Source organism: Hyperoodon ampullatus (assembly GCF_949752795.1).
Source record: "Hyperoodon ampullatus genome assembly, chromosome: 14".
Classification (NCBI taxonomy): Eukaryota; Metazoa; Chordata; class Mammalia; order Artiodactyla; family Ziphiidae; genus Hyperoodon; species Hyperoodon ampullatus.
The window spans coordinates 60413673-60426874 of NC_136927.1; the positions used below are offsets into that span (position 1 = coordinate 60413673).

A 13202-nucleotide genomic window follows, 5' to 3' on the forward strand; every position below is an offset into this window, starting at 1 on the left:
ACTTTTCCTCTTGGTTAACCTTTGTTCATCCTTCAAGACTCAACTACGTTGTCACTTCCTTGGGAAGGCTCTGACAGTGCTGGGCTGGCTGGGCTGCCCCTCTGTGACAATTTCAAACTTCTTGCATATTCTCCCATCTGGTTTGTGTGTCTGGCTGTCTGCCATGCTTCTTTACCACATAGGTATGGGTGCTCAAAACTGACTTGGAATGAATGACAATCAGGCTGCCCCAGGGCCTTTGCACACTCATTCCTCCTTGCCTCTTCATCTGATTCACTCCTTCTCTTCCCTCAGAGCTGTTTCAAATAGTTCTTTCTCAGGGAAACCTTCACTGAATGCCAAATTCCATTCTCAGAACACTGGGCTCCTCTATCAGAGCAATTATTACAGAACAGAAGCAGTTACCCATTTTTCACGTCTGCCTCTCCTCCGGTCCCTTCTGTCTCAGTGAATGGCATTGCTGTCACTCATCCCTGTGCTCAGCTAAGGAAGTCGGAATCACCTCTGATTCTCCTCCCTCTTCCTTTAAAGCCTGTGTCTAATCCACTGCAAGGTTTGTCGACTCTGCCTCCAAAGTACATATCGAACCCCTCCACTCCGTCATCACCACCATCCAGGTTTTAAATTTCTGAGGAGCCTCTGGCGTCTCTGCTCTATTCCTGCCCTGCCTGCACTCCACTCCCCCCATGTAAAATGCATCTGCGATGTCATATCATCTTTCTGCTTAAAAGCCTCAACTCCTTCCCACCACGCAGTGAAATCCATCTCCGAGTCCTGACTGCCTGGCCTGCGTGATGTGCCCCCACCAATGCTCTAGTCCTCTGTCTCCGCCCTCGATCACTCAGCGCTGGCCCCCTTGCCTCCTCCATGGTCTGTGAACACGTCCAACTGCTCCTGCCTCGGGGTCTTGGCACTGGCCATTCCCTCTGCCTGGTCCACTCTCGCCCCTGATATTCCCATGGCTAGAGCCTTCTCGCCCTTCAGCTGTCTCCTAAATGTCCCCTCCTTAGATGGCCTTCCCTGACCGCCGACCACACACCCACCCCCTGCCCCCCCAACCTCTGCTCTGCGCCTGACTTTGTGTTATTTAGTCAGTGCCTGCAGCACAGCGTGTATTAACCTCCTAGCTTGTTTGGTAACTTGCCTCCCTGTGGACCACGAGCTCCATGTGGGCAGGGACTAGGCCCATGTCATTCACCACCGGAGCCCTGACACCTAGTAATGGGCCAGTGCACCGTTAGCATGCCATAGATGTTTGTTGAATGAATGAACATCTCTCCCATGGGATCAAAAGTGCCACGAGACCAGGGCTAGTGTCTTTTTTGCTACTCTTTGCAATCCCCCAGCTTAAGGCCTGGCGCTCAATCCAGATGAATAAATGAAAAGAGTCAGGGAAGCCTTAAATATTCCAAGAATAAATTCAGTGAATGTCTGACAAGTGAACAAATGGCCGACCGAATGAACCCCAGTGCCCAATTAAGGGAGCAGAACCACATTTTTCCCTCATCTGAGCTGGGGAAGATTACAGCGTTCTCCTGTACGTTCCTAACCTGGGGAGTTAGAAATAGCCAGTCCCCCCACTGGCCCTGCAACGTGATGGGCCCTTTGAGCTCAAAGTGGTGGCATTGCCCCCTCCCCTGCTCCGCCCCCTCCCAGGGTGCTGGGTTGTTACCCATGCCAATGTCCTCTGGAAAGTGTCTGATCCCAGTCAGCCTAGCTGAAGCTGGCGGCTGCATGGGAAAGCGCCATTACCGCTCACTAGCTAACGTTTTGGCTTAGAGAGATGAAAGGGAGCAAGTGATCTCACGGCTCCCTCGGTAGGCTCATGCTAGAAAAATAAAAAACAGGCAGAAAACGGTTGGCTTCTCTGGGGAAGAAGAAACAGGCAGCAAGAGGCACTGGATCAGCGATGAAGAGCCTCAGCTTCAGCATCAGAGAAATCTGGGTTGACTCGTGGGTCAGCACTTACTAACGGTGGGACCTTGGGAAGGTCACACGACTTCTCTGAGCCTCAGTTTCCTCAACCACAACATAGGGACAACAATAAGCTTCTAGAGCAGGGGTTCTCAAAGTCCAGCTCGGAAGCAGCAGCATCAGTGCCACCTGAGAACTTGTTAGGAATACAAATTCCGCATCAGAAACTCAGGGGGTGGGGCCAGGAATCTGCATTTTAACAAGCCCTCCAGGGAATTCTGCTACACACTCAAGTTTGAGAACCTCTGTTGAATTAAACTGGGACAAGAGTAAATCATAGGATTTTTGCAATAATTAAATCACCAATGGGCTAATATAGGTAAAATCATAGATCTGTGCCTGGAACACAGTAAATGCTCAATAAATGTTAGCCGCTGATGCTGCTGTCAATATTATTATTATTATTATTATTATTATTTTTTTGCGGCACGCGGGCCTCTCACTGCCGTGGCCTCTCCCGTTGCGGAGCACAGGCTCCGGACGCGCAGGCTCAGCGGCCATGGCTCATGGGCCCAGCCGCTCCGCGGCATGTGGGATCTTCCCGGATCGGAGCACGAACCCACGTCCCCTGCATCGGCAGGCGGACTCTCAACCACTGCGCCACCAGGGAAGCCCTGTTGTCATTATTATTATTGACACACCCCTTTTCTTCCAGAAATGTACTGTCTAATTGAGGAGATGACATGTAAAAAATAGTGACAACAATAAAAACAAAACAAAAAAGAGAGACACTTCCATATCCGGGGCTGTGAAGCCACCGACAGGGAGAGTTTCAGGGATTCAGGAAGTTAGAGATCGGGGATTGCTGTGGTGGTTTGGGATGGCATTTGTTCATTCATTTATTCAACAAACCTTTACCGAGCACCCATTCCATTCCGGGCATGGTGCCAAGTTCAGCAGCAATTAGCAGTGAATGTGAGGGAAGTAACCCCTGCCTTCAAGAGGGGTGGGTTATACTATGGGGACAAGTGCAGAGACAACTTGGACACGCTGGGGTGTCCACCCAGGGGCGTCCACCCAGGGGCATCAGGAGAGCTCCCAGGAGGGGCCTCTGTCCCTGGAGGAGGTAACACCCTTGCTGAGCCCAGAAGGAAGAGCAAGAGGTAACCAGGTAAAAGGAAGGGCACCTACACTAGCTTCCATGTGGCACAACTCCCGGGGCGCTGTTCAGAGCCTGCCGTGACTGCCGCCCCCTGAAGCTGTGCAGACCCTGGGTGGCTCAGGAGCAGGGGTGCGGGGCACATCTCAGGGAGAGAGGCCCAGCGCACAGGGCGAGGAGAGCGAGGATGCAGCGTGAGGGAGGAGGTGAAGGGGGGCAGCATCGGCTGAGCCATGGAATGTGAGCTCCAGGAGTGGCTGGAAGTAGAACTGTCCAGTGCAGCAGGTCTGGACCACGAGGGGCTTGAGGGCCTCAGGAGGGCATCTGGACTACCTCGAGGGCCACAGGGAGCCACTGAGGGGTTTTAGGCAAAGGATGGAAGCTGAGCCTTGCCCTTGAGAAAGAGTGTACTTGGGTGGGAAGTGTGACAGGTGAAGGCCCGGCAACAGGAAGCACGTTTCCCTGGGGGCAGCGAGAAGCCTGGTTTTGCTGGAGTGGTGGCTCTGCTTGTTCAGGGATGGGGAAGCTGGGAGGCTGGCCAGGGCTCAGAGCAGGAAGCCACCTGTGGAGGTCAGAGCAGGCTCTCTCCCAAGGGCACCACAGACTCCCGCTGTGGGGCAGGAGGGACACATAGTGCTTCCCAGGGCCCGTCAGACAGGTCAGATGCTCTCGCTGTGTGCAACTGCAGTGCCTAGTATTTCCCCACTGCATCTGTGGTCCCCAACACAGGACACAGCACCCCTATGCCCCCAACCTTGGTATTGTCCTTGACCCTACAATCCATCAGCAAGTTCTCTTGGCTCTACCTGTGAAATATATCCAGAATCTGACCATGTCTAAGCCCATCCCATCACCCTGGTCTAGGCCACCACCAGCTGCTTGGACTGCAGCAGCCTCTTCTCTGGCCTCCCTGCCTGCACCCTCACCTCCTTTAGCTTGGTCCACACAGAGTGGTCAGGGTGATACTTTTCAAACAAAGTCAGATCATCTCCCTCCTAAGCCTCCTCATCCAACCGGGAGTAAAACCCTGAGTCCTAACAGCTACAGGCCCTAGACCCCTGGCTTCCCCTCCAGATCCTCAGTTCTGCTTTGCAATTCTGAAATCCACAAAGCTCTAAAAATATCAAAAGATTTGCAAAACACATTTGGTGGCAAAACCTGTCACGAACCAACATGAAGCTATTTATAGTTTGTATTTAGCGTCCTTGGTGTGGACGTTCATGTTTCCATGCGGGTACATTCACGTGGTAGATGATGGGGCGCTGCCTCTACTCTGCTGGGGTGAATGTCGGGGGCCTTCCCCAAAGCTGCAAAGTCTGGATTAGTCACCCATCTGCTGCATGGGCCACAGCTAAGGTACGTGGGCCTGCACCTCCTGACCTCATCCCTTCCTGGCCCTTCACTCCTTCTGCTCCAACGGCTGGCCTCCCCTATCCTCCCGGCACTGCCCACCTCGGGCCTCTGCCTCGCCTGCTCTCTCGCCCAGCAAGTGTCCCCTCACAGGTCCCCAGCTCCAGATCCCTGCTCATATGTCCTCTTCGGAGGAGGCCCTGCCCCTGCCCTCCCTGCCCCCCAGTCTCCATCCCCTTGCTGTGTTTGATTCGTCACCACCTGACAGGGCATTATACTGTTTTGCCTCCAGGCTTACTGCCTGCTTCTCTCACTGGCATCTGAGCCTCATGAAGGCCCAGACTGACTCTTGTTCACTGCTGTATCCTGAGCGCTCAGAACAGAGCTGGTGCACAGTAGAGACTCAGCAAAAATCACCGATAATGTGAATCAACAAACTAATGTACCATCTGTGATGTAATGTCATCGGCTTAGCTTCTGACCAGGTCACGGGCTTCAGGAGGGCACAGATGCTTCTATCCTACTCATGCCGGCACTGCCAGGGCCGTCTGTGCCAAAGCACTCAATGAATATTTAGTGAACGAAGGAAAGAAAGAGCAAAGTATACAATTTGGATTCGGGGGCAGAATGTGCAGGAGTTTTCTGCCACAGTCCAAATGGGATTTGATAAGGGTCTCACTGTCTGTGGACAGCAAGCAAGAAATCAGTGCCTCTGTGTGCAGAAATCCCCTCAAATCCCCTCATTTGAGATAGTAATTAAAGATGGACCTGGTGAGAAGAGCTTACAAAGGAAAGAAATAGAACGGTTGACTGGCGCAGGAGTGAGGGTCAGTGGGTGTGCATTATGCTTTGCAGTTTTGGAGGCAAACAACAAAATAAATACAAAAGCACCCTAACCCAGTGATGCACTTACCTTGTAGAAGAAGTGGAGCCCTTAGCTGAAAGAGAGAAGAAACAAAAGCCAGTTATTTAACCTGGAAACACACTTTTCTCATGTAAGAGTGAGTGTGTGTGTGTGTGTGTGTGTGTGTGTAGAGGCGGAGACAGAGGTTTACCTCCAAGGATGTTGGGAGGAATTATTGAAATCACCTCTAAACCACAGGAAACCCCACGTCCACCCCACTGGGGTGTGCGGCCCATTATCTTCAATGGAGGAAGACCAGTGAGCTGGGCCTTCCTGCTTTCCCATCTCTGGGAATTGCCAAAGGTCAGATCCCAAAGCAGCCTTCAGCCTGGGAGGGGTCAACTGCCCTACCTCTGTCTGAGCCTCACTTCCATCCATCACACTCCTTACCAGAGACCCTACAGCAAGCCTGGGTCCCCATCAGGGCCCTTCACTGCTGGAGAACAGGTTTTGGCAGGTAGGGGAGTAAATGGGAATCCCACTTCTGCCACCGACTCACTTGCTGTGTGACCCTCTGTGGGTCATTTTCCCTCTCTGAGCTTGGATTTCAGTGCTTTAACTCACAGGGTTGGGCTGGACATTCATTTTCATCTCACCACTTTCCGAAAAAGGATCTTGGGAGGAAAGAAAGGGTCCATCTGGCTCAGAGATTTTAAGCCTGTGATATGGGGCATCCCACAGAGAAGCCACTGGGGCTCAGCCACCATTTGACTCTCATTTTGCTGTAAAACTGTAATTAAAAAGCAACCCGCACAGGCAAATGTGCTTTGCACCACATTTTAACAGGCTGGAGGCTGCCACCATGCAAGAATTCTCACTGCCAGATTAACGCTTGGTGCCTGGGCAGGTACTGGATTTTTAGGTGAGTGACACCAGTTAGATGCTGCAGCTCAGCATCTAACATTTGAATGGAGGCTGATGGGTTGCCAAGTGCTGGGTCATGAGTCATCTCAGGGAGTCCAGTGATGGGACCCATCATCTCCATTTTATACCAAGGACACTGGATGACTCCCTAAGGTCACACAACTGGTAAGTGATAGAGTTGAAATTAGAATATTTCACTGTGAGTATGAGGTAGAGGATGGCAGATACCTCCAGGGACCAATGAGGGAGAAGGGGTGTCTCATTAGGATGGAGGTGAAGTGCAGAGTGGTCTCAAACGTAGTCCCTGGAGACCCACTGTCCAGGTGTGAATCCTGGCCTCAGCATCCACCAGTTGTGAGACCCTGAGCAAGTTTCATAACTTTCCCATGCCTCAGTTTCCTCATCTGTAAAGTGGGGTTAGGTCTGTGAACAGTTCCTGGAACATCAGATGTGACTGAGGGCCAGTTGTCACTGTCTCTAGAGCCTATGTGTAAGAGCTGGGCTCTGCACACAAGCAGACACACCACTCAGGGCTGGGTGGCCTTCACCAGCATCTGCAGTTCTCCAACACCCCTCACCCTCCGGAACACTGGGTCACTGATGCCCAGGCCCATGGTAATGAGCTCACATGTGCCGGAGCCTGATGTGGTGGCCAGGGATGAGGCTCCAAAGGGGACTGGGACACTAGTGGACACCGTGAACGCTCCATCCAAGGGCAGGCTTGTCACTCTTGGTGGGCAACAGACCCTGCTTCCCCACCTGAGGAGGAGTCCTTCCTGTGCGGGGGCTCCAGGAATGTTAGGGAAACCACCCTGTAGATCACCTGGCAGAAGCTCTTCTGGATTCCAGAGATGGGGGCCCTGACGCCAGCCCTCCTGGACGGGAGCTGGAGGCTCAGGCAGTGTCTCAGAGCTGAGTCCCTCCAGCCAGCCCAGCGGGGAGGGAAACTTGGGGACCAGAGGAAAGGGGGTGCGGGAGGGGTGCGTGGCTGATGCACAACATGCCTGTTGAGCTCTGCCTGGAGGTCTGGGCACAGAAGCATAACTCAGGACCACACTTTGCATTTTATAATCTGCGGCATGTGGTGGGTCACAACCAGCATTTTAAAAAGAATATAGTACAAAATATGACAAAAAGGAAAATATCAGAGTTCCAATTTTATAGATGTGTGTGCATTGGGTTGAGACATGAAATGTATTTCTATCACTTGTAGCCAAAAAAGTTTCAGAAACACTGGCTTAAAATAGTCTCCTTCAAGAGTGGGGAAGAGAACATGTATCTTTTTAGGTCTGAGAATGTGTCAGAGCTGCTGTTTCACATGAGCTTATTTGTTTCATAACTATCCTCTAAGGCAGGCACTGCCACACCCATTTTACAGGTGAGGAAATGGAGGCTCGTGGAGGCCAAATTGTTTAGAGCATAAAACAAGGGTCTGGAACCCTAGTTTGTCTGACTCCAAAGTCAGAGGTCAACAACTACACACACACACACACACACACACACACACACACACACACACACACACACATGAGCATGCAAACAAGGGGATGATGTCCTGGATTTGAACTTATACCCTTCTGCTGCAGTCAAAGGCCACACATCTTGGCACAGTGAAGGGAGCTTTCCAGGGAGGTGGCTCATGTTTCCAGGCCCATGTACAATACTGACGACAGGAGTTAATACTGAGCACTTGCTGTGTGCTGGGCATCTTACTAACATTGTACCCACAGTCAGCCATTTAATCCTCCCAACGGCCTCAGAAGCAAGTTGTGGTATTATCCCCACTCCCTTCTAGCCTCCTGCCAGGGTGCTGGGCATGTAACCTGGACAGGTAAGGGGAAAGCAGAAGTCTGCCCGGGGCTCCTGGGAAACACTGTTTCCTCCCTGAGGCCCTCTTGCCACCCTGGCATCTCCCTGCTTCCCACCTTGGTAGTGGTCCCATGAGGATGGGAGGCCTGGAGCAGTGATGGCTGTGAGGGTGCTGACCCACCCAGATTCCAGCCTGGTGAAGGGCCCACACAGCCATGGCACTGTTACCTCTGGACTTCTTGTTACCGGGAGTAACTGGACATCTTTATGGCTTAAACTGTGTGAGGTCTCCCGCTCTGGGAAGGACAGCCCAGGGGCAAACTCATGAGGAGGAACTGAGGGATGCACCCACCTTTCTTCTGTCTGATTCGAAGGAGGTAGAGGGCGGCGATCAGCAGGGCCACCAGCAGGGCACACACTACGCCCACCACGATGAAGATACTGTTCCAGTTGTCAGCCTTGTCTAGGACCACACAAAATAGAGGCTTCTTGTAGGAAAATTTAAAACAAAAAAAAGGAAAACCCACTGCCCCTATTCACCATGAGGCAGGCTTCATTAACTGCAAACATCTGGCTCAGACATTTCAGGCCACATGGGCACGTCCATGGGTCTGCACACACCTCTCCTCATGGGTTATCCACCGGCAGTGCAAAAACTGTGCCGAGGTAACAGGGGGGAAACGCTGCTGTCAGCCTCGGAGAGGCCCAGCTGCAGGGCATGGGCAGGAATCTCCCTCCCGAGGAACAGACATATGTTCCTCCTCATCTAAGTGAGCCGTGGAGCGGCCACACAGGGGCGCAGGTCTGTCCGGAGCTCCTAATCGTAGCTGGGGCATCACACAGCGCAGGGGGCAAGGGTGGTGAGGAGTGCTGGACGGGCGTCTGGACATGCAGAGCCCCGAGGCTGTGCCCTGGTCCGTGCCCAGGGCCTGGGCCTAGGAGCGCTGAGCCCAGGACATGGGACATGGAGACAGGGCAGGGGTGGTGCCGGGCACAGGCAGGGGATCCCATATGAGGGCACAGTGGGAGGCCAGGAGCAGGTCTCAGACACGTGGGTTCAAATCATTGCCCTTTGTGGTGTGACCTTGAGCAGGTCATTTAAGCCCCCCCCCACACACACTGGCTTATGTTATTGAGGCCAATAGTAATCTCTACCTCATTGGATAGCTCTGAGGATTACATCACTAACTAAACCAGCTCACACATCAACCAGCTAACTCACTCTTTCATCCTTTCTAAAAGTATTTCTTGAGTGTCTACTGCATACCCAGCCCTGAAGCTACAATGCTGCGACAGCTATGGTCCTAGCAGCTGAGACTCAAAGCTGGGGGGTCACCAGGGTCACCTCCCTCAACATTGCCAGAAGCAGGCGGAGCAGCCCAGAGACGGGCACTGACTTGTCCAAGCTCCCCAGCAAGACTGTGACAGGCGGAGTGGGTCCACACAACCTGTCTCCAGAGGCAGGGCTCATCCTGTGAAAACCAGCCATTGGTGGCACCAAAGGGCACCGTGACAGGCCCCAAGGCTTCTTTAGAGCTGTTCCCTTGAAGGATGCACGAAGGAAGGAAATGGACTCTATTCTAATCCATTCAAAGGGTCGCTACATACAAGCGTACAGGTGATGGAACATTCCACAGTGGTCCCAAAACACCAACTAGGTGCTGCCGTTTTGAAGAAAGAAGGGAGACACATCGACAACAGGTTGGATGGGGGCTGACGCCTTTCACTCTCCCAGAAGGGTGGCAGCGTCACCATCACCTTAAATGGGCCTAGGAATGTTCCCTGGGAATCGTCCCACAGAAATAGCTGCGCATGTAACAGAATATGTACAAGGACATTTAGTGTAGCATTGATTTTACTTGAGATAAGCCACAGACACCCTGAAGCCCCCATCCCTACTCCCAGTGGGGCACCCTTGCGATGGCAGCCAGGGAGACAAGGCCCAGGTAAGAAAGAGCAAGCCGGAGGGAGGTGGGCGGACATGGAATGGTGAACACAATTACTGTTAGTGAAAGAAAGCAAGAGGCAGGATGCTATGGACAGGACAATCTCTCTCCTTCCCTACTTTCTTTCTTTCATGGATATTTATGTCAAAAGATCTATAAAGAATATACCAAACTCTAACAAGTGGTCACTCTTGGGGGTGTGGGGTTTGGGGGTGGGAACTCACTCTAAAGTTCTATTTTACATCTATTGACTTCTAGAGTGTTCTATAATAAGCATGAATTACTACCTTTAATATTAAATAAAAAAGGTAAAGAACTGGGTCAGTTGGAGTGGAGGCCTCACCAAGAGGTTCATCTGCATCCTGGTTCTTCTGGGGAGCAGAGGCCTCCAGGGTGTGGCTTTTGGTGACCGCCGGCTGTCCGTCATGCTCCACCTGGCAGGTGAGCAGCACAGCCTCCCTGTGGGCAGAGGAGTTCACCACGAGCCAGCTCGTCCGGTTAAAGGTCCCGTCCTTGTTCTCTAGGAGGGTCGAAGCCATGTCTATTCGGGACACATTTCCGTTCTCCAACCAGGTCAGCTGTAGGCGCTGGGGGTAGAACTTGTTCACCTGGCAGGTGACATTCACCTGGTTCCCCGCCATGGGGTGCTGGGTAATCGTCAAGGTAGGCGGAACTGAAACAGCACAGGCAGAAGCTCTGACCTTATGGAACCAACAAGTCACAGGAGAGGGGCTGGATAACAGCTTCCAGCACAGCAAGGGAGTCACCAGAGGACAGGGCCAGGCATGCAGCAGGTGCTCAAACACCGAGGGTCTCTTTGCATATAAATGAAATCATAAGCACACTGCAGGGCACACAGTAGGTGCTCAAGGACTGAGCTCCTATTAGGTTAATAATGTGTGCCATCTACAAAGCACAGCCCCTGGCATGCAGTTGGAATATAATAACTGCAGCAAAATATATGAAATCACCAAGCACATAGGGGCCTGTAGTTGGAGAAACTATTGATAAAGTAAAGGAAACTACTTAGCAGAGTGCTTGGCACATGAGGGGTGTCCACCTGGCAGCTGCCGTTAAAACAGTAGTTAGTGACCAGCTCATCTAGGAGCCTGGTGATGGGGCAGGACTGTCAGGAAGTAGATTCCAGGCAATTTGAGGCCTGGAGCAAAAGGCAGGGAGGAGGAACAGGCTGGGGCCTTGAGGGCAGGTGCGGGCTTAGGCTGGTGTGAGGGGCTTCTACCTCGGATGGTCTCAGACAAGTTGGCTGTCCCACGAAGAGGAGGGTCTCCCTGCAGGGTGATGTGGGTCACCTCGCAGATGACCTGGGAGCGAACATCCCCCGGGGCCAGCACCACCTTGGCTGTGCTGGAGATGCTGTAGGAAACGTTGTTTCCCTCTGGTTCCACGTTGGTCTGGGAGGCTGAGAGCTCATTGCCATTTTTGAACCATTTCAGGGAGATGTTTCTGGGGGAGAACCCGTGGGATTTGCAGGTGAAGCTCACTGTCTGCTCAGGTGTGACCCTCACTGCGGGGCCTGATACCACAGGAGGAGAGGGTTTGGCTACAAAAGGAACATTTATAAATGATGAACATGATTGTAATTATCATCACTAATGATAAAAATGTGACACAGTTAAGAACCGCCACACATATTATTTTTTAAATTCTTCACATAGTTCTGGGAGGGCAGTGTCATCATCCTCATCTGACAGAGGAGACACACAGGTTCCCAGAGGTGGCTCTGAGTCAGGGGCAGGGCTGACATCGAATTGCAGGCCTGAGTTCAAAATCCACCTTCTTACATCTGCCAGGTGATTTCCCACCAGTTTGGGCAAAGGAACAAAAGTACTGATTGGTCTTACTCTCCTATTAACTGTTCCTAGCTGGGCTCCCCCTGGAAAACTTAGGTAAGTTCTGAGAAGTGTTTACAGAAGTAAATGCAGGGGAAGCGGGGTCATAGCGGGACCACATGGAAGCTGAACCAGGCTGGCCGTCCAACAAGAGGTGTGGCCACGGCACCTCCCAGCTCCTTGTCTGTGAAAGGGGACGGCAGGCATTACCCTTCCCGGGCTGCAGTGAGGGTTAAATCAGGCAGTGGGAGCATTTTTGCTATGAGTAAAACACAAGATGATTCACAAAATTAAACAAACACAGATCCATCTTTAACCCAGACTGTATTTATACCCAGAGCTGTGCCTTCAGGTGTCTATGAATTTACTGCATAGTTTTCATTCTTTCCACGAATATTCCAGTAGGACTAATGTATCAATCCCTGAATTTCACAGGAAGGGGGCAAATGGATGTTTTTCTGAATCTGGGTTCCTCTCCTGGGTCCGTTTTAGGTTGAAACAAAGATCACTGAGTGCTAAGAAACCAAAGGTGGTTAATTTCTTAATTGTTATTCATTCAGAAGAGACATAGACACAGGCCTATGAAGCAGCAGAAGCACCTCTTGTGTCCTGAAAATGTACACAAATCAGCAAATCAAAAGTGAGGGCAGTTTCTCCCTGTAGAAGGGTCCTCTAGGGTGTCTCCAAATTGTTCATTATTACGTAACACCTCCTGTAAAAGTTGGCAGACAGCAACTATTATAAATATTTGCATTTGTAAATATTTCACTTGCTTCCTAAAACTCATCAAACATTTTGAGGACATAGTAAGGAGGTGTTACTTGAATAAATCAAGTCAAAAAAACACCAGCATCCTGGACCTAAGTAAAGGGAGCAGATACTGTGATCAGTTAGCACTTATAGTTTTTGGGAGCCTGATGCTGGGCTGATTCCTCCAGGAACCTCAGCTCTCTCATTCCCCACATCAGTCCTGAGAGGGAGGCTCGAGAGTGGTCCCATTTATGGGATGAGGCCTCAGGGAGGATGCAGCTGGCCAAGGGCACCCAGCGAGGAAAGGCCAGAGCTCATCTCACTGCACACAGCACTGACTGATTTTAGGGTCTCTGATCTTTATTCTCAAGCCTCAGCATCTGATTCTAGACAAAGTGGATCAAGCACCACCTGGTAAGATGAGTGAGGATGTACGTAAAACACAGAGCCTGGTGTATAGTTGCTTAATCAATAATACAATAACATCTTAATCATAAGATCTGGTCATTCCTAGGTCTGAAACTATGTACTTATTCTCTAAGTAAGAAGGCAAAACAAAAGTATTATGGAAAAAAACAAGAAAAGTCTCAAATCTTGTTCCCTGCGGTTGCCATGAAAATTCCACATGAATAAAGGAGTAGGAAACCACCAAATTA

General features: G+C 51.3%; 1 protein-coding gene across 4 annotated transcripts in view; it reads right to left on the reverse strand.

The window, feature by feature from the left end:
* The window catches only part of LOC307063530 (tyrosine-protein phosphatase non-receptor type substrate 1-like), a gene marked incomplete at its 5' end in the record, with an annotated part of 40404 nt that overhangs the window by 4893 nt on the left and 22309 nt on the right, over window positions 1–13202 (reverse strand). For all 4 annotated transcript variants that reach the window (XM_079719731.1, XM_079719730.1, XM_079719728.1 and 1 more), the window contains 4 exons: window positions 5337–5361; window positions 8353–8463; window positions 10290–10619; window positions 11187–11507. In XM_079719731.1, coding sequence (XP_079575857.1) covers window positions 5337–5361; window positions 8353–8463; window positions 10290–10619; window positions 11187–11507 — 787 coding nt within the window. The remainder of the gene's footprint in view (window positions 1–5336; window positions 5362–8352; window positions 8464–10289; window positions 10620–11186; window positions 11508–13202) is intronic.